The sequence below is a fragment of the Amia ocellicauda genome, chromosome 9 (genome assembly GCF_036373705.1).
Source record: "Amia ocellicauda isolate fAmiCal2 chromosome 9, fAmiCal2.hap1, whole genome shotgun sequence".
In the NCBI taxonomy this organism is placed as follows: Eukaryota; Metazoa; Chordata; class Actinopteri; order Amiiformes; family Amiidae; genus Amia; species Amia ocellicauda.
Genome location: NC_089858.1, coordinates 42602077 through 42622497, shown reverse-complemented (window position 1 = coordinate 42622497; position 20421 = coordinate 42602077). Strand labels below are relative to the sequence as shown.

General features: G+C 39.7%; 2 protein-coding genes across 7 annotated transcripts in view; one reads left to right on the top strand and one right to left on the bottom strand.

The window, feature by feature from the left end:
* The window catches only part of gpat4 (glycerol-3-phosphate acyltransferase 4), a 92024-nt gene extending 90942 nt beyond the window's left edge, over positions 1-1082 (bottom strand). For 2 of the 5 annotated variants that reach the window (XM_066714543.1, XM_066714545.1), the window contains exon 1: positions 975-1066. The gene's annotated coding sequence lies outside the window, so the exon portion shown is untranslated. Of the gene's footprint in view, positions 1-974 lie in introns of all 5 variants that reach the window. The other 3 variants (XM_066714544.1, XM_066714542.1, XM_066714546.1) reach the window with 3 other exon arrangements.
* Positions 1083-2527: 1445 nt separating this feature from the next.
* On the top strand, positions 2528-20195 carry marchf5l (membrane-associated ring finger (C3HC4) 5, like). Of its 2 annotated transcripts, none has more exons than XM_066714548.1 (7): positions 2528-2697; positions 3605-3704; positions 6178-6380; positions 6638-6768; positions 12094-12277; positions 17817-17983; positions 19883-20195. In XM_066714548.1, the coding sequence occupies exons 2-7, from the start codon at positions 3676-3678 to the stop codon at positions 20042-20044; spliced, it is 876 nt and encodes a 291-aa protein (XP_066570645.1). In that variant the 5' UTR covers positions 2528-2697; positions 3605-3675; the 3' UTR covers positions 20045-20195. The 2 variants fall into 2 exon arrangements, with proteins under 2 accessions (XP_066570645.1, XP_066570644.1); XM_066714547.1 differs by having other exon boundaries at positions 2529-2779.
* Positions 20196-20421: the final 226 nt, after the last annotated feature.

Genomic DNA, 20421 nt, shown 5'->3' with positions numbered 1-20421 from the left:
ATACCACCTATATATGGTTAGTAGCTTTCATCACATCCTATCAAGGACAGTATATAATATACAAGTGCAACGGGAATTAAGAGGATGCTTGCCGTGTCCATTTAGCCCTAAGACGTTCAAGCGTTTTCGATTATAATTAATTTGTCCTAAGAGTTTTCAGAGCTCAGAGCAAAGTTATTCAAGACTTCGTGTAAAACGAACAAAAACAAATAGTGTTGGAATACACATACATACATATGTAAATACGGTTTGATAATTTTGGTTTGGCATTGGATTTGTTCATGTAAACAGAAAATGCCACTAAGCAAAGCAGTCAGTAACGTTCGTACAATAGATTAATTCTAGTTCACTACACTTTAGCCGGTACTGTAGCGAAACCAACGGGGCGCCACGCAAACTTAGATCTCCACACTAACAGTTTGCTTACTTTAATTTATCGGAGAGAGATCGCTTTATTTTGAGACGTTATGGAACTGCATTTACCCCCGATATATTAGCTGGATGCACAATTTAGAATATCTGTTTTGTTTGACTATATGAATATTGTCGTCTGACTATGAAGGAAGGTGCATAACTGCAAAGTTATTGTTTTTAAACGTGTTAACTCTCAAAAGCGGAACCGCTTTTCTGTTATAAACTAAGTCTTCAGAAACGTGTTTAACTGTAATAACATCACCACACAGTGCCATAAAAGAATTGAAGCAGTTCAATATTGGAAAGCTATTTCGCATTAGTACGGTATAAAAAAATAAAAGTAACTTATAACTCTTGCGAGAAGAAAATAACAATATGCAATGAAATGCTGCCAATCTACATCCCATTCCAACATATGACACGTTTCCGTTCATCCCTGCTAATATTTTTAGCTACATTATTTAAATATGAAATAATAATACTCGATGTTGGGGTTGTAGGAGAATGTTACTCAGAAACTTGATGTTTTAATTGTCTCACGTTCCTTTTCTGCTGCTTACCCGATTTTCAGCGTTGTTTTCCACAGCAGCATGCCCTCCCTTTGTGTGGGAAGCTGGGCCTCTATATTTTACGTCATAATCTCGGCCACTGGGAGGGTGTAACGTACGTGAGGGTAGACGAGTGGCCGTCTAGCGAAAATATATCTGCGTATGACGCACTATGTGCGTGCGCGGTACACTCTTTTTGCACGAGCACGGCGGAAGAGCTATGACAGTGAAAAACAAAAGCTCTTAATACATTTTTTAATGACATCTAGTGGCTTATTTGACTATTACCTGAAATTATCTCCTGATGAAAATAATATTTTACACAGCCATACGCTATTATAAAAAATTATAAACTCTAGCCATTTCATCAAAATATACTATATACTATTTGACTTTACTAAAAAAGCACAATAATTCTGTTGGTACAATCACTTTGTGTTGCAAAACTTTTTTTTTATGTGGGAGGCCTACATATTTAGACAATTGATTAAATTTCACTTTTTATATTTACACATATGTGTGAATTATTTTTTTAGATCATACTATTCAGATATGTGAGGAGGGAAGCGGGACAGAAATCCTCTGTACGTCAAAGTCTGTGAGGTCGAATACTGGAGTCGTTTTTTCCTACTGTAAGTGGAAATACTGGCCGCGTTCACGACGCTACTCTGCCGGCTAAGATTACAGACGTGAGTCTGCGGCTGCGTTCACGACACGCATACTTTGCCGAATCTGCGCAGACTTTTCGCATACTCTGCGACGAAACTGTCCAGGTTACCCGTCTGCATGAACTCAAAAGGTACTGCGCTGGTGCAGCCGCGGCTTCAAAACAACAAACGAGCGCTGAGTGAGAAAGATATGTGTATGAGCCAGAGACAGACCTCACTCCGTGTGCCAGCGCCACCTAGTCAGGGGGTGTGAATCACCCTTGAGTCATGTCATGAAGGATCTTATTAATTTCATGCTAGATATGGCACAACAGAAATAATATATTTTATTTTAAAGATTGACAGTTCAACAATAAAATAATATGCATGTGTAGTAATGTACGTATACATTATAACCACATTTCCACGTATTATGTGAATTTGTAAGTTGCACACCTGGCAAGGAAATCCATAATAATACATACGAAATATTGTACATGTGTATTTCTCTGAATGCACAGGTTTAATGTAGATTCGAAAGCAGTGTTTATATAATATTGTACACACACAAACAAAATTTCTAATTAATTTGATCAGTATGTGAATATTTAACCCTTAAGTGTCCCAACAATGAGTATGAATAAAGATTTCTACTAATTAAATATTATTAACGGATCGTAAAACTACTTAATCTGATATGAACTGATTAAATGGCCCATTTTCTGATTACACTGTAAAGTGTGAACCTGGTGGGAGATTCGATTGCATTAACTTCTGTGATTATGACTGATTTCTCTCAACAGCGACTCCATGTTTGTTCTGCTGGAGTCTGCAGCTCCAAAGCCAAATCTGTCCACGCTCCGTCTGCACAGACCTTGACGTCACACGCAGACTCGCGTCTGCAATCCAGCCGGCAGAGAAGTGTTGTGAACGCGGCCATTGCTATTTGCCTTAGCAGGGTGAACTGGACGACGATTCTCTGACGTGCTCCTTTCCCTTTAAGCAGCAAAAGGAAACCGGAAGCAGGACGGAGTTTTTGTTTGGCTGATAGCTGTGGGAAATCAGTATTTGTTTTAGTGACTGTCACAGTAAGTAATACTAAGATAGCCGTCCAGCCATACAAGCAAGTATATAGCAATATATTCTGAGACAGAAGAAACCAAAACAGGGGTAAGCAACTACGATAATTTTCACTATACCCATCGAATCCGTGAGTTATGGATTACAGTAGCCTCTTTAACTTTTTGAAACCAAAACTAAAATAATAATAATAATGGTGTTAATCAACCTCGATACCTACACTGTATATTTAATTTAAAAGCTATATTACTGTAGCTGTTCCCTCTACACATTTTTTCCTTAAGTTTATATTTGCCGTAACCATAGTTTTGTACTACCAGCCAGAGCCAGATTTTTTGCTCACGTGTAAACCAAGTTTTCTGCATGGGGGTGGGGACGTAATGTGTATATCAACTGCGTTTTGTGTTGGTACAAATATTACAATTTAATATCGATTAAGTTGAAAACACTGTGAAAATTTCAAATACGCCAGTAAGAAATTCCATACTGTAGGGCCAGGCAGTACGCAGGCGCACTTAAACCAGGACATGCTGTCATTAATAGTCTGTTTCATCCAAATACAGCTGGAAAATCGAAAGTGGTAATTGTACCAGCTTCCTTCACATAATCTTAAAAATAAAAAATCGTTGCCACTCAACTAAATTCAAAAAAACTATTTATTTATTAGCTCTTAAATGGTTGATGATTTAAAACCGTATATTGATGTGTGTGTGTGTGTGTGTGTGTGTGTGTGTGTGTATATATATATATATATATATATAAGGAGCTAAAACATTTGAGAAGAATTAGTGAAGCAATGTGGAGAATTAAATAATGATTTAAAACAAAAACCTATAATTTTGAATGGATTTAAAGTGACATGCTAGTGTGTACATTTGCATTGTGCATTTTTTGCTGTACCTCTCCTCTGTGCAGACAGGACAGCCCAAATCCTGTCCTGAGTGACCCATGGTAAGACTGAAGACAGGGATGCACCCTGATTCACCATGGCTTCAGTAGAGGAGCCTCCAGAGAAGTGAGTCTTAACCATGCATTTACAACTCCTGTCAGGAAATTGTACACATTTCATTTTAATGGGACTTTCTTACAAGATATTTAAGAGAACAAACATAAGTTAGGTGAAATGCTTTGCATTTACTGTCCAATAACTATAACTTAAAGGTTTCATGTAAACATTTACATATAAATGCATTTGCTTACTAGTCAGGATCCCCAAATAATTGAATATAATTTAATGTAATAGTTTTCAAAAGAAGCGTGTTCTGGAGAGTTGTATGAGAATCAGTGTTATGTGGGGTGTGTATGTAAATGTTTCACTCTGTGTGAGAAACAAGCTCAGTTGGGTCACCGAAATATGAGTATTTTGAAGAAAATATTATTACAATCTTTTTACACTACTTTTTTTGTCTGTGCACTGCATATTTAGAGAAATTATAGGTGATGGAGGAAGTGAAGTTACTATAAAAGTGGTGCTTTAGTATTTACATATTAGCTAATTATCAATCATGCAGAACACACCACCACAACATTTCACCAAGTTATAGTGGGTCACATTTGGTTATAATGTTTGCTGCATCGGGTTAATAATGTTGTAAACCACTGTTCTAAACCCTGAATGCAGAAAGCCAAGAAGCCTGTGGAACTCTAAAACACGGGTGTGGGAGGAGGGTAGTGAATGAGATTGGGCAGGCCGAGTGAGAGCAAGGGTGCTTGTGTATTAATATATACAGGCCTGCATATAGCTGCGGGAAACACTGGTTACATACAGACACTTCTTCTTTTTAGACACATACCTGTAATGTTGCATAATTCACATCTTGTTAAAGTCCTGTAATTTGTCTTTATTGTTTTTAAATCCTGAAAAGTTAAACTAAGAGCTAGACCAAATCAGAACTTTGAAGTTGTACCCAATTGCTTTTTGGTGTCTAAATAGTAGGAAGTGTAACAATAACTAAGCTGTGATAGGGTATTGATGTTTACTTTGCAATTCACAGGTAGGTCAAAGTTTTGATTTGGTCTAGCTCTAAGTTATATGTCCTATACAATCACTTTTGAGATGCCAGATTGTGTTCATGCTGAATGTCTTCAGGCTCCTGTCTGTTTGAGGTCTGTCACAGGCACTGGCAACAACAGACTTTTTCTTTGACAAAATAATTTGAAGAAAGCTGTTATCTACCTATGATTCTTGATAGCTTCGATCCAGTTAATTTTATAGCTCACCCTTAATCACCAGTTTCAAAAAGGCTAGGAAAACATGCTGGTTATTGATCAATTAAAGGCTGGGAACACATGCTGGTTATTGATCAATTAAGCAAGCAACTTGTTAAATGAAGGAGATATGTTCTAAATTGTCTCTACAGTATTGGATTCCACATAAACAATCTAAATGTTCAGAATTCAGTATCATAAGAGAACGAGAGGAGGCCATTTGACCCATCATGCTTGTTTGGTGTGCATTAGTAACTAAGTGATCCAAGGATCCTATCTAGTCTATTTTTAAATGTTCCCAAATTTTCAGCTTCAACCACATCGCTGGGGAGTTATCTGTGTGAAGAAGCGTCTCCTGGTTTCCATCTTGAATGCCTTGAAACCCAATTTCCAATTTTGAATCAAGTCCCCACTTAGTCTTTTCTGTTCCAGGGTGAAAAGGTTCAGTTCCCTCAGTCTCTACGAGTAGGACATTCCCTTCAAACCTGGAATAAGTCTGGTTGCCCTCCTCTGAACTGCCTCTAGAGCAGCAATATCTTTCTTGAAGTGTGGAGCCCAGAACTGTACACAGTATTCCAGATTAGGTCTAACTAGTGCATTGTACAGTTTCAACATTACTTCCCGTGTTGTAAATTCTACACTTTTGACAATATACCCTAGCAATTTGCCTTCTTAATTGCTTTGCCACATTGTTTGGATGAGGAGTCTTCGTGGACTCCTCGGTCTTTCTCATGCTTTATTTCTTCTGGTTCTATTCCTCCCATAGTGTAATTATAGCGGACATTTTATATTATCAACAAGATTTAATTACTTTATGATTTCAAAGTGATTTATAAAACCTGCTGGATAGGGGCTCTCCAAAAACCGAGGTTGGAGAGTGGAGACCCTGCCCTAGCCCTGCTTATAAACTTATAAAATAGATAGCAATGTTGAGGACATAAAGCACACAAAAATATAAAGTTACTTTTCAAAAGGACTTATTAGATTTACTTAAAACTTCAAAAATCATAATAAGTTAAATCTCGTGCAGAGGTAGTTGATGTGTTATATTATAGTTTGGGACTCCACAATAGTCTTATTACTTTCCAATTAGAGTGCTAGTTAATGATGTGCTTGGATTGTTTGCAGTTGTTGATCTTGTCTCTCTCTCTCTCTCCCCCTCCCCCTCCCCTTGGTGCCTGTATGTTTGTGACCGTCGGACACTCTCTTTTCTATGTGTGTCTGTGTGTGCATTTGGTGCATGTTTGTCTTTGTCTGTGTGCATGCTGGGCTGTGGGAAGGCACTGCTGGGTGTGCTTTGCAACAGAGCGTGAGGACCGGGTGCTGGAGTGGGTGAGTCCATGCCGCTGTAAGGGCTGCACCAAGTGGATCCACCAGGCTTGCCTTCAGCGCTGGCTGGATGAGAAGCAAAAAGGCAATGGCGCTGGGGGGGTGAGCTGCCCGCAATGTGGCACACAGTACAGGATTGTCTTCCCCAAATTAGGTACTTCCTTCTCTGTCCCTGTTCATAACAGCCTTTTGTCGAATACATGTGTGTTATGAAATATAGGGACAGTTTAATTTGAAAGCTTTAGATCAATAAAATCAGTAACCATTTCTGTTATTTTCAGCAAACAAATCAGTAATTACTTTTCCCCTCATTTAAACAACCAATATTGAATAGAAAATTGTTATAGTGAATGGCATAATGTTCAACCTGAGAGTGACCCAATGATCCTTTTCCCTTTCTCTCTGTCCCAGGGCCCCTGGTGTACTTCCTGCAGCAGGTAGACCGACTCTTGTCAAGGATTAGCCCTTTTGCTGCAGCTGGAGTTGTAGTGGGCACTGTGTACTGGTCTGCTGTCACCTATGGAGCAGTCACTGTCATGCAGGTACATATAGTCACTACAAATATTATGTCTTAATGGAAAATAGACACATACAGTCAGAGACTCTATCACTGTAAATGTGTATATATACACTCACCTAAAGGATTATTAGGAACACCTGTTCAATTTCTCATTAATGCAATTATCTAACCAACCAATCACATGGCAGTTGCTTCAATGCATTTAGGGGTGTGGTCCTGGTCAAGACAATCTCCTGAACTCCAAACTGAATGTCTGAATGGGAAAGAAAGGTGATTTAAGCAATTTTGAGCGTGGCATGGTTGTTGGTGCCAGACGGGCCGGTCTGAGTATTTCACAATCTGCTCAGTTACTGGGATTTTCACGCACAACCATTTCTAGGGTTTACAAAGAATGGTGTGAAAAGGGAAAAACATCCAGTATGCGGCAGTCCTGTGGGCGAAAATGCCTTGTTGATGCTAGAGGTCAGAGGAGAATGGGCCGACTGATTCAAGCTGATAGAAGAGCAACTTTGACTGAAATAACCACTCGTTACAACCGAGGTATGCAGCAAAGCATTTGTGAAGCCACGACACGTACAACCTTGAGGCGGATGGGCTACAACAGCAGAAGACCCCACCGGGTACCACTCATCTCCACTACAAATAGGAAAAAGAGGCTACAATTTGCACAAGCTCACCAAAATTGGACAGTTGAAGACTGGAAAAATGTTGCCTGGTCTGATGAGTCTCGATTTCTGTTGAGACATTCAGATGGTAGAGTCAGAATTTGGCGTAAACAGAATGAGAACATGGATCCATCATGCCTTGTTACCACTGTGCAGGCTGGTGGTGGTGGTGTAATGGTGTGGGGGATGTTTTCTTGGCACACTTTAGGCCCCTTAGTGCCAATTGGGCATCGTTTAAATGCCACGGCCTACCTGAGCATTGTTTCTGACCATGTCCATCCCTTTATGACCACCATGTACCCATCCTCTGATGGCTACTTCCAGCAGGATAATGCACCATGTCACAAAGGTCGAATCATTTCAAATTGGTTTCTTGAACATGACAATGAGTTCACTGTACTAAACTGGCCCCCACAGCCACCAGATCTCAACCCAATAGAGCATCTTTGGGATGTGGTGGAACGGGAGCTTCGTGCCCTGGATGTGCATCCCACAAATCTCCATCAACTGCAAGATGCTATCCTATCAATATGGGCCAACATTTCTAAAGAATGCTTTCAGCACCTTGTTGAATCAATGCCACGTAGAATTAAGGCAGTTCTGAAGGCGAAAGGGGGTCAAACACAGTATTAGTATGGTGTTCCTAATAATCCTTTAGGTGAGTGTATATACAGTGAGGGGAAAAAAGTATTTGATCCCCTGCTGATTTTGTACGTTTGCCCAATGACAAAGAAATGATCAGTCTATAATTTTAATGGTGGGTGTATTTTAACAGTGAGAGACAGAGTAACAACAAAAAAATCCAGAAAAACGCATTTCAAAAAAGTTATAAATTGATTTGCATGTTAATGAGGGAAATAAGTATTTGACCCCTTCGACTTAGTACTTGGTGGCAAAACCCTTGTTGGCAATCACAGAGGTCAGACGTTTCTTGTAGTTGGCCACCAGGTTTGCACACATCTCAGGAGGGATTTTGTCCCACTCCTCTTTGCAGATCCTCTCCAAGTCATTAAGGTTTCAAGGCTGACGTTTGGCAACTTGAACCTTCAGCTCCCTCCACAGAGTTTCTATGGGATTAAGGTCTGGAGACTGGCTAGGCCACTCCAGGACCTTAATGTGCTTCTTCTTGAGCCACTCCTTTGTTGCCTTGGCTGTGTGTTTTGGGTCATCGTCATGCTAGAATAGCCATCCACGACCCATTTTCAATGCCCTGGCTGAGGGAAGGAGGTTCTCACCCAAGATTTGATGGTACATGGCCCCGTCCATCGTCCCTTTGATGCAGTGCAGTTGTCCTGTCCCCTTAGCAGAAAAACACCCCCAAAGCATAATGTTTCCACCTCCATGTTTGACGGTGGGGATGGTGTTCTTGGGGTCATTCCTCCTCCTCCAAACACGGCGAGTTGAGTTGATGCCAAAGAGCTCGATTTTGGTCTCATCTGACCACAATACTTTCACCCAGTTCTCCTCTGAATCATTCAGATGTTGGCAAACTTCAGACGGGCCTGTACATGTGCTTTCTTGAGCAGGGGGACCTTGCGGGCGCTGCAGGATTTCAGTCCTTCATGGCGTAGTGTGTTACCAATTGTTTTCTTGGTGACTATGGTCCCAGCTGCCTTGAGATCATTACCAAGATCCTCCCATGTAGTTCTGGGCTGATTCCTCACCGTTCTCATGATCATTGAAACTCCACGAGGTGAGATCTTGTATGGAGCCCCAGACCGAGGGAGACTGACAGTTATTTTGTGTTTCTTCCATTTGCGAATAATCACACCAACTATTGTCACCATCTCACCAAGCTGCTTGGCGATGGTCTTGTAGCCCATTCCAGCCTTGTGTAGGTCTACAATCTTGTCCCTGACATCCTTGGACAGCTCTTTGGCTTGGCCATGGTGGAGAGTTTGGAATCTGATTGATTGATTGCTTCTGTGGACATGTGTCTTTTATACAGGTAACGAGCTTAGATTAGGAGCACTCCCTTTAAGAGAGTGCTCCTAATCTCAGCTCGTTACCTGTATAAAAGACACCTGGGAGCCAGAAATCTTGCTGATTGATAGGGGATCAAATACTTATTTCCCTCATTAACATGCAAATCAATGTATAACTTTTTTGAAATGCGTTTTTCTGGATTTTTTTGTTGTTATTCTGTCTCTCACTGTTCAAATACACCTAACATTAAAATTATAGACTGCTCATTTCTTTGTCATTGGGCAAACGTACAAAATCAGCAGGGGATCAAATACTTTTTTCCCCCACTGTACAGTGGCAAGAAAAAGTGTGTGAACCCTTTGGAATTATCTGGATTTCTGCATAAATTGGTCATAAAATGTGATCTGATTTTCATCTAAGTCACAACAATAGACAAACACAGTCTGCTTAAACTAATACCACACAAAAAATTATATGTTTTCATGTTTTTATTGAACACACAGTGTAAACATTCACAGTGCAGGGTGGAAAAAGTATGTGAACCCTTGGATTTAATAACTGGTTGACCCTCCTTTGGCAGCAATAACCTCAACCAAATGTTTCCTGTAGTTGCAGATCAGACCTGCACAATGGTCAGGAGGAATTCTGGACCATTCCTCTTTACAAAACTGTGTCAGTTCAGCAATATTCTTGGGATGTCTGGTGTGAATCGCTCTCTTGAGGTCATGCTACAGCATCTCAGTTGGGTTGAGGTCAGGACTCTGACTGGGCCACTCCAGAAGGCGTATTTTCTTCTGTTGAAGCCATTCTGTTGTTGATTTACTTCTGTGCTTTGGGTTGTTGTCCTGTTGCATCACACATCTTCTGTTGAGCTTCAATTGGCAGACAGATGGCCTTACATTCTCCTGCAAAATGTCTTGATAAACTTGGGAATTCATTTTTCTGTCGATGATAGCAACCTGTCCAGGCCCTGAGGCAGCAAAGCAGCTCCAAACCATGATAACCATGATGCCCCCTCCACCATACTTCACAGTTGGGATGAGGTTTTGATGTTGGTGTGCTGTGCCTTTTTTTTTCTCCACAAATGGTGTTGTGTGTTTCTTCCAAACAACTCAGCTTTTTATCTGTCCACAGACTATTTTGCCAGTAGTGCTGTGGAACATTCAGGTGCTCTTTTGCAAACTTCAGACGTGCAGCAATGGTTTTTTTGGACAGCAGTGGTGTCCTCCCATGAACTCCATTCTTGTTTAGTGTTTTATGTATCGCAGACTCTTCAACAGAGATGTTAGCATGTTCCCAGAGATTTCTGTAAGTCTTTAGCTGACACTCTAGGATTCTTCTTAACCTCATTGAGCATTCTGCGCTGTGCTCTTGCAGTCATCTTTGCAGGACGGACACTCCTAGGGAGAGTAGCAACAGTGCTGAACTTTCTCCATTTATAGACAATTTGTCTTACCGTGGACTGATGAACATCAAGGCTTTTAGAGATACTTTTGTAACCCTTTCCAGCTTTATGCAAGTCAACAATTCTTAATCTTCGAGGCATGGTTCACATCAGGCAATGCTTCTTGAGAATAGCAAACTCAAAATTTGTGTGTTTTTTTTATAGGGCAGCGCAGCTCTAACCAACACCTCCAATCTTGTCTCATTGATTGGACTCCAGGTTAGCCGACTCCTGACTCCAATTAGTTTTTGGAGAAGTCATTAGCCTAAGGGTTCACATACTTATTCCACCCTCCACAGTGATTGTTTACATGGTGTGTTCAATAAAAACATGAAAACATAATTGTTTGTATGGTATTAGTTTAAGCAGACTGTGTTTGTGTATTGTTGTGACTTAGATGAAGATCAGATCAAATTTTATGTGTCAAAGTTATGCAGAAATCCAGGTAATTCCAAAGGGTTCACATAGTTTTTCTTGCCACTGTATATATATACATTATTATTATTATTATTTTTATTTTTTTATTATCTTATCTCTTATCCAGGGCGACTTACAACATAAGTGCAAACAAAGTGCAAAAATACAGTGAAGTACAAGGCATCAATCATTACAAATTCAATTTAGCTAAAACAGCAATTCAAAATAATACATTTTACAAATTCCAATTTACAATTTACACAAGTACAGTAAGTGACTTCCTACATCCTGGACGGTGAAAGCTAAGTGCTGTCAAGATGTAGGGTCACAGACAAGGGCTACGGGAAAGGGAGCAAGGAGGAAAACAATCAAGGACGCGAGAAGCATAATAAAAACTGTGAAGTGCTATCTAGCAGGGATAGAGGACTAATATTACAAGTACTGTCGGAAAAGATGCGTCTTGAGTAAGCGCCGGAATGAGGTCAAGGACTCTGCTGTTTTGACTTCGGTGGGCAGGTCATTCCACCATTTAGGGGCCAGGGATGAGAAGGAGTGGGCTCTGGAGGAAGCCCTCTACAGGGCTTATACATACTCTACAGGCTTATTCAAATAAATTACTTTTAAATTGTAGTCTACGCTTATCAAATGAACTGGAGAAAGACACAATTTCTTATCAAAATAAAAGATGCATACTCCAAAAATATTATTGTAACTTGAAAAACATGGCCAGTTCTGAGTACTGTACTTTCTCAATTGTAAATTATTTACCAGCTTTCAAAAATGAGATCTGCATTAAATTAGGGGCAGTGCACACAGATATTTTGCTACCTACCAGTTGTGATGGTAATCCAGGTGATTTAGACCTGTTGTCTCCCGTTTATTTTTCTCCTGCCAGGTGGTAGGACACAAGAAGGGCCTGGATGTGATGGAGCGCGCTGACCCCTTGTTCCTGCTCATGGGCCTGCCCACCATCCCTGTCATGCTGGTTTTGGGAAAGATGATCCGCTGGGAGGACTATGTGCTTCGTCTTTGGCAGAAACATTCAGCCAAACTACAACTATTCAGCAACATTGTGCCAGGTGATATTCAATTTCGAAAAATGTCTGCTGGATCTTCCAACTTCTGAAACCATAATACAATGTGACCCTGTGACCCCCAGCACAGATTTGGTTGAGATTAGCATATCTTTAAGATTTCCTTCAACTTCAAAAATAATAATAATGATAATTCAGAAAGGTTGTGTCTACAGTACAGGTCATAGGGCTGTGCGATATGACGATATATATCATATGACGATAGAAAAACGTCTATCGTTTCATATTATGCTCTATCGTTTATATCGTGGTGTCGCAAATCCCACTCTTTATGGCAGTATTTTTCATCATTTGGACGCTTTGTGTTTTTCCCGGTTCTTCCACTCGTGCCGGATGCAGCAAGAAATGTGCATCAGAAACACAAACAGACATGGAGGAGAGTGACCTGACACAGAATAACCACAATAACCAAAAGACACTTTAATGCACAAGTGCACACGGTCCGCCCCGCTCTCATCACACGGCTAAACTCTATCTGCAAGCAGCACCCCTGACAATACGCGATCGCACCCCCATCCCCGCTAATTTAGACAGATATAATTTGTATAAAAATAAAGAATAATAGTTTGTTTGCATTTTAATAAATTGGAAAGCAATGCAAACAGATGCAGAAAGTTTCATTAGATGGTGAAGTGGTACAACAGCTTTTATTATTATTATTATTATTATTATTATTATTACTACTACTACATTTCATTACATTACATTATTAGTCATTTAGCAGACGCTCTTATCCAGGGCGACTTACATTTGTACCCATTTATACAGCTGGGCATTTTACTAGAACAATCTAAGTGAAGTACCTTGCTCAAGGGTAAAACAGCACTGCCTTTTATTATTATTATTATTATTATTATTATTATTATTAACTATTTTGTATTAACATGTGCTGTACCGGTAAGCAGAATCGAAACGCGACCCTGTCCCTGTCTAGCAGATGTGAAATGCGCCACTATAAACCCGGCTGTGGTAAATATAACTGAATCTGTACCATTTTACAGCACATGTGTTGCGTGATTGCTATTACTTGTGTTATTGTTATGTGACAGATATAGATAGATATAAATACACATGATTTACTATCTATCTATATATATATCCCATAACATAACACACGTAATAGTAATCACACACCACTTGTGCTGTTATATGTTGTATTCTGCATATATTTACCATGACAGCCTGCATGTAGTATTTGTTCGTTTTGCATATTTAATGATTAAATAAAGACTTGTTGTTTAAATGTCTTTGGTCTTATTTTGTAGCTTGATTGGATAAAAACAAGGCATATCGAGATATATATCGTGCATCGCCCAAACTTCGAAAAATATAGAGATATTATTTTTAAGTCATATCACACAGCCCTAACAGGTCACAATATCACTGTGTTTGAAATAAATCCTCAGATGATCGGCCAACAGAGGTATACTGCATGAAGAGTGAAGACTAGACAGCCGAGTCTATTTTACATAGCAACAATCTATACTGACCAATAGTAGAAAGGTTTGTTGTTAACATTAACCAATACAAATGCTTGTAAATTGAACAGAATTCAACATTGGTTGGAAAAGAAAAAGGTCTCCTAGCTGAGAGGTGAGAAATGGCAGATTCAGAGTTTGACTCAGAGTGTTTTTATAACTTCTGAATTATTCAACTTTGAATTGGGCAAAACTTTACAGTACTGTAGACAGTGATGACAGTGAGTTGGAGAGGAGGATGAAGAGAAGGAGGATGCAAATGTGAGGGGAGTAGGGTTGTCAAAATTACTGATACTTCGATGCTACCGCGATACCAAATTTCAGAAACAGTTCTGACCAATGCATTCGGTAATATCGAAGTATCGGAGCACTCTACTTGTATAACGAAAATTGTGTGATTGCGTCTTTCACTTAACAAAAAAAAGAAAAAAGGCTTTTTGTCCACGCAGTGACACCATACACCTCAGGTAGAAACAAAGGCTGCGTCCCAGATTGCACACTTGCTCCCTACTCCCTTCGACATTGTGCTGACGTCACAGAGTGTGCACTTGAGTGAGTGAGGGTGTAGGGTGAAGCGTTCAATGGGACACACTTCAGCGTCAGGATTCAGTGTCTTTGTCTTTGACCGAAAAAGTAATATTTTTGAAATACATTGTTCGATAATATCACCTTCTAATTTTATAGGATACTACTTCAGTAATTAATTAATTGATAGGTGCCGAAACTTTTTTTGGCTGAACTTTCTAATCATATATTTAAATCATGATTATATAATAATTTTATATGTAATTATATATGTGTTATAATTTCCTTGATACATAAATAATTTCTACAACTGTCAAGCTAGCATTACATTTAATTTATGTACACCCACTGCTGCCATATTTTCCCAATTGACTTGTCTCCGCCTTTAACGCACAGAGTTCTGGGACTTCAGCGCTAAAACACATCCGCATAAGTGTGCTCTTTTGTACACTCCGTCGAAGGGAGCATTGAAGGGCACAAACAGCTCGATTAGGCTCCCTTCAAGACACCCCTTAAGATGGCCACCGTAGTACTTCCACCCCACAAGGGAAGGGAATGAGGGATTTGGGACATAGCCAAAGAAGAGACAGCCGATGTTGTAACCAATGGACCTTATTCACGGTCCCAGCGAAAACGAGGCTCTGAAAGAATCAGTTCCGGAAGTGCACTAAACGGACGTGTATCATTTGTGTTCCTAGCCGTGTGAGTGATTCCCTTTATGACAGATATACACGATCAGCCATAACATTAACTGACTAACTGCCTAATTTTGTGTAGGTCCCCTTTTTGCCGCCAAAACAGCCCTGACCCGTTGAGGCATGGACTCCACTAGACCTCTGAAGGTGTGCTGTGGTATCTGGCACCAAGGCATTAGCAGCAGATCCTTTAAGTCCTGTAAGTTGCGAGGTGGGGCCTCCATGGATCGGACTTGTTTGTCCAGCACATCCCACAGATGCTCGATTGGATTGAGATCTGGGGAATTTGGAGGCCAAGTCAACACCTTGAACTTGTGATTCATCAGATCAGGCCACCTTCTTCCATTGCTCCATGGTCCAGTTCTGATGCTCACATGCCCATTGTAGGCGCTTTTGGCAGTGGACAGGGGTCAGCATGGGCACCCTGACTGGTCTTTGGCTACGCAGCCAAATTGCGATGCACTGTGTGTTCTGACACCTTTCTATCAGAACCAGCATTAACTTTTTCAGCAATTTGAGCTACAGTAGCTAGTCTGTTGGATCGGACCACACGGGCCAGCCTTCGTTCCCCACGTGCATCAGTGAGCCTTGGCTGCCCATGACCCTTTCGCCAGTTCACCGCTTTTCCTTCCTTGGACCACTTTTGATAGGTACTGACAACTGCAGACCGGGAACACCCCACAAGAACTGCAGTTTTGGAGATGCTCTGACCCAGTCGTCTAGCCATCACAATTTGGCCCTTGTCAAAGTTGCTCAGATCCTTACACTTTCCCATTTTTCCTGCTTCTAACACATCATGTTTGAGGACAAAATGTTCACTTGCTGCCTAATATATCCCACCCACTGACAGGTGCCATGATAAGGAGATTATCGGTGTTATTCACTTCACCTACCAGTGGTCATAATGTTATGGCTGATCAGTGTAAAGCCCTGTCATTTCACAGATTTCCAGTGGAGGAAGCCTGGATTATCACAATTCACGGAGACATTGCACCACTTTTCTGTAGTAGTTTTGATCAATTTGGTATTGATTGGACTGATTACATTCGGTGAGCTCTAGAACCGCAGAGATTTCGGATTAAATACAACCACCGCACACGTAAAATGTGTCTCTCATTTATAAAACAGCTGTGTGATGAAAATGAAAAATAAACCGTTGGATTAAACTTAATATTTTTACATATGAACATCACACAACATTTTCACATGAGCAACACTGCATTCACATTGAAAATGTAAGTATTTCTTATTTTTTCAAAACGAGCGCATATAGGTTACATAAACATGAACAAACTAATAATACATGTTTATGTAACCTATATGTGCTCGTTTTGTAAAAATAAGAAATCCTTGCATAAACAGACCTGTTGATGTTTCACATTGTTGAAATGAAGGCTGTGCTTTTCAACACTGAAGTGCATTTACCACAGCCTGCATTTCAACAATGTGAAACATCAACAGGTCTGTTTATGTTGCATTGATTTTGCAACCTGGCAGTGTCTTTATTCCGTGGGCAGCGCTGGGTGAGGGGCATCTTCAGTATTGTAGATACTGAATTATAGTGCCATCAGCACTCTAATAAACGCTAACAGCAGCCAGCCTATTGCCAGCCCTGCACCTGCTACAAAATAATTAGCACATGATCAGACAGTGACTGATCAAGGCATTGATCCAGAGACCTGGGTTTGCAATGAGATCGAGAGCAAATTCCAAAGGAAAGTTAGAAACTTGCTGAGCCGATTAGAGGACAGGCAGATGAGAGCTAGATCAGGTGTGATTCTTCAATAAAATCAATAATGATTAATATTATTAGTGGTCCATGATTTATTCTCCAGACAAACAAGAGCTCTTATGCAAAAAGTCAAACAGATATGAGCTGGAAACCAATGACAAGTACAGGAATGTTTATTGTTAGTATTATTATAGTAATCGAAGACTCTGTATAGGAAAGTGAAGAAAGTGTTTTGTGATAACTATATAATGTTTTATATTAATACTAGCATTAGAAATAGCTTGTATACAGACTGAGCAGATTAGCTTTAGCAGGCTAAGCAAAAGGTCAACAAGGTTAATTTGTTAGAAATTCCTGTCAGTAATAAAAGATCACACAGTGCCGAAATAGCCTACAGCTGTTTATTGAAAATCTGTTTGTGGACTTAATCGTTTCTCCGGATAGGCAGGAACTGTTTTTGTTAATGAGCGATTGACAGTTGTTAAATGACGACCGTGGGATCACATCTTCCTAGTGCACATCAAAGACAGACATCTGCTTTTTGGATCTATCACCTCTTCACGGGAAGACAGATCGTAAACGGACTCGGACTTGTAACTTCTGATTGGATAAACGGACACAACATTCTACATCATCTTCCTATAAAGCTTCACTCATGTTTGTAAAGATTAACTTCTCACTGAAGGAATTCCCTGACGTGGTACTTCCAAGCCGGCTTGATTAAAGTTCTTTTTGCTTTATCTCAATGACTTTTCAAGTTATTTCCGAGATGGGTTCTACAGTAATATTACGTAATTATGTTTTAATTACTACTACTACTACTAATAATAATAATAATAATAATAATAATAATAATAAGCAGGGTTTCTCCCACAAAATTGCATAGGCATGGCGGGGGGTGGGAAGCATACTGAACAAGAGCGGGGGAGGGGTGCGTAGCGAATGGGAGCAGGTGGGAAGGCGTAGCGAACATAGCACACTGTTCAATTCAGTGTGGCCAAAAATTGTAAGTCATGCCATATGGTATGTAGCCATGCCATATGGTATGCAGCCATTTCTAATGTTAGTCTTGGTGTCTGTTCTTAATTTTTCAGGGATTGGACGCCCGGTGCCCCGTGTGCCCATTGACTCAGGCTTTGGAAGTGATCACCTCTCAGTGTCACGCACCCTATGTGGTGCCCTCGTCTTCCCCAGCATTGCCAGCCTAGCTGGCAGACTAATGTTCCGCAGGGTGCCATCCAGTCTGCAGAGAACCATCCTGGTGAGTAATGCGAGACAGTGTGGCAGGAGGGATTAGCAATTACATTACATTGTCTCTTCATTTCATACTGATAAACCTTATTTTTCTCATGGGTATGGATTCATTTTGTATTTATTTAGGGTGTCCAACCTTTTAAAGCTAAATTGAGTCAACAAAGCTGTGTTTTTAACTGCTTCATCCAAACATTGTCACGGTGAGTCTAAACCAGAAGGCGCAGGCTCAATGCAGGGTACATCCTGGGCAGCACACACACACCACACTCGTATGACTACAGGGTAGTTTAGAGAGGCTAATCAAACTAAGCAGCCTGTCTTTAGATTATGGGAGAAAACTGCAGCACACAGAGAAAACCTACAATAGAACCCAGGAGCTGTGAGGCATCTGCACTAACAACTGCACCACTGTACTGCCCCCCGAAGCTATTTAAACAAAAAAATTACAATTACAATGAAATGCAATAAAGAAGAGAAAAAGCTTGTAAGTAATCGCAGCAAATTCCTTGTAATATTAATCATTGATATATTGTCTAAATTTTGAACAGGATATAAACCACAAGATACTTAAAAGAAATGGGTGAACATATTTATAATTATTCTCCGTATACTGAATCAGTGCTTTTGTACTATACAAATATAGTTACATACCAGTATTTATTATTATTATTTATTTATTAGCAGATGTCCTTATCCAGGGAAACTTACAAAATATAAGTGCATACATTTTCTTAATTAAATTGACTTAATTTATTACATTAGACATGCTTTTAAAAGAGTGCACATCCTTCTTCGGTAACATGCTGAAATATTCACTAAGGAAATATTGATATTTGTGTGTGTGTATGTATATATCTTTATATGGATATCTCAAAGAAACGCAAAATACAAATCCCATTTAAGATCTGAAAACATTTGTTGACGATCTAAAATCAGTTATACTGTATATATGATCTTAAACACCAGGTATATAGATCCTGGAACAAAATTAATATTCTAAGATGTGTAATATTTAGATGATCTTGGACAAGCACACAGCATATAGATCCTGGAACAAAATGTATATCATTTTACCCTAAACACACACTAGTACACTGTATATAATTTTTCAAAATTATTTGTAACATCTGCACAGCATGAATTATTATAGACAACAGAAATTAACAATGGTTAACAACAGGAACCATATGAATTATTTCACAAGAAACTGACTTCAACCACAACAAAAATAATATCCCTGTTACATAAGTTACAGCAAATTTGGACATACATATCTGTATTATCTGAATATTACATTAGTTCATACAAATGTGGAGAATATAATCAGTACTGGAAAATAGTAACATTTGCAGTATTAGAAATATTTTTTTTTATTTTCATGACAGCTTTGTTGAATGAATTTTAGCTTTATAGGTGAAGGTTTCATAATAAACCTCAAGTTTGTTTGATTTGGTAAAGCAACTTAAAACCACTCCTTTTCTCCTCCCAGCAAAGGGAAATCTGCACAATTTTCAGTTTTCAACACAATAGGGGCTTGTGTTTATGTCAGAATATTTCACAGTTCCGTTTTTTCTTTATTATTTTGATCTGGTACAGGGAAAGGTTTTGCATCATCTTTCACAGTATGATAACTTTGATTTGGTCTAGAAGCATCACATCCCAACTAGAATTTAATGAGAGGGCTTCCAGATCCAAACAAAAAGAAAAGCTCTACTGTACCCACTGTTACTGTCTTGTTTTGTCTCTGCATACTGTGGTGAAGTAGATCTTCAAAAGCCTGATAATGGTCTGTATCATCCCTTTTCGCCCCGTTGTGCTGAGGTTGGTTTGTCCTCCTCTCACTGGAAACCACAGTAGTGCAGATCTAATCTGACTGGCATTTCAACAAAAACGTCTACTGTTTCAGGGGGGGATTGCCTTCATTGTCATCAAAGGAATTCTGAAAGTCTACTTCAAGCAGCAGCAGTACCTCATCCAAGCCAACCGGCGAATCCTTAACTACCCAGAGCGAGAAGAGGTGGCTGAAGGACGTGGGGAGGAGGACAATGAGGATAGCGGGAATGAGTAGAGAGAACTGCCCCAACCCTTCAACCCCCCCAAATATCCTGCACATCTTTCTCCTTTTACTACCAGACTGACACCAGCTGATTGTCATGCAGTCTGTCATGTAGACAGTGTGTCCTATAGAATAACAGTATTTATTAAAAGTTTTGATTGTTTGTTTGTTTTTTTCACTTTTTTTAATTCTACCCTGCATCAAACCGCAAAATAAGAAATGAGGGATATATACAATTTAAATTTGTCTGCTTAAGGTGTTCCAGAATTGAAAATCAGGTTGCAAAATGTTACATACATTTCTCAATAACATCCTCAAGTTCAACAGGGTGTGTATACATTTTCTTCTTTAAATTGACTACATTTATTACATTAGCCATGCTTTTAAAA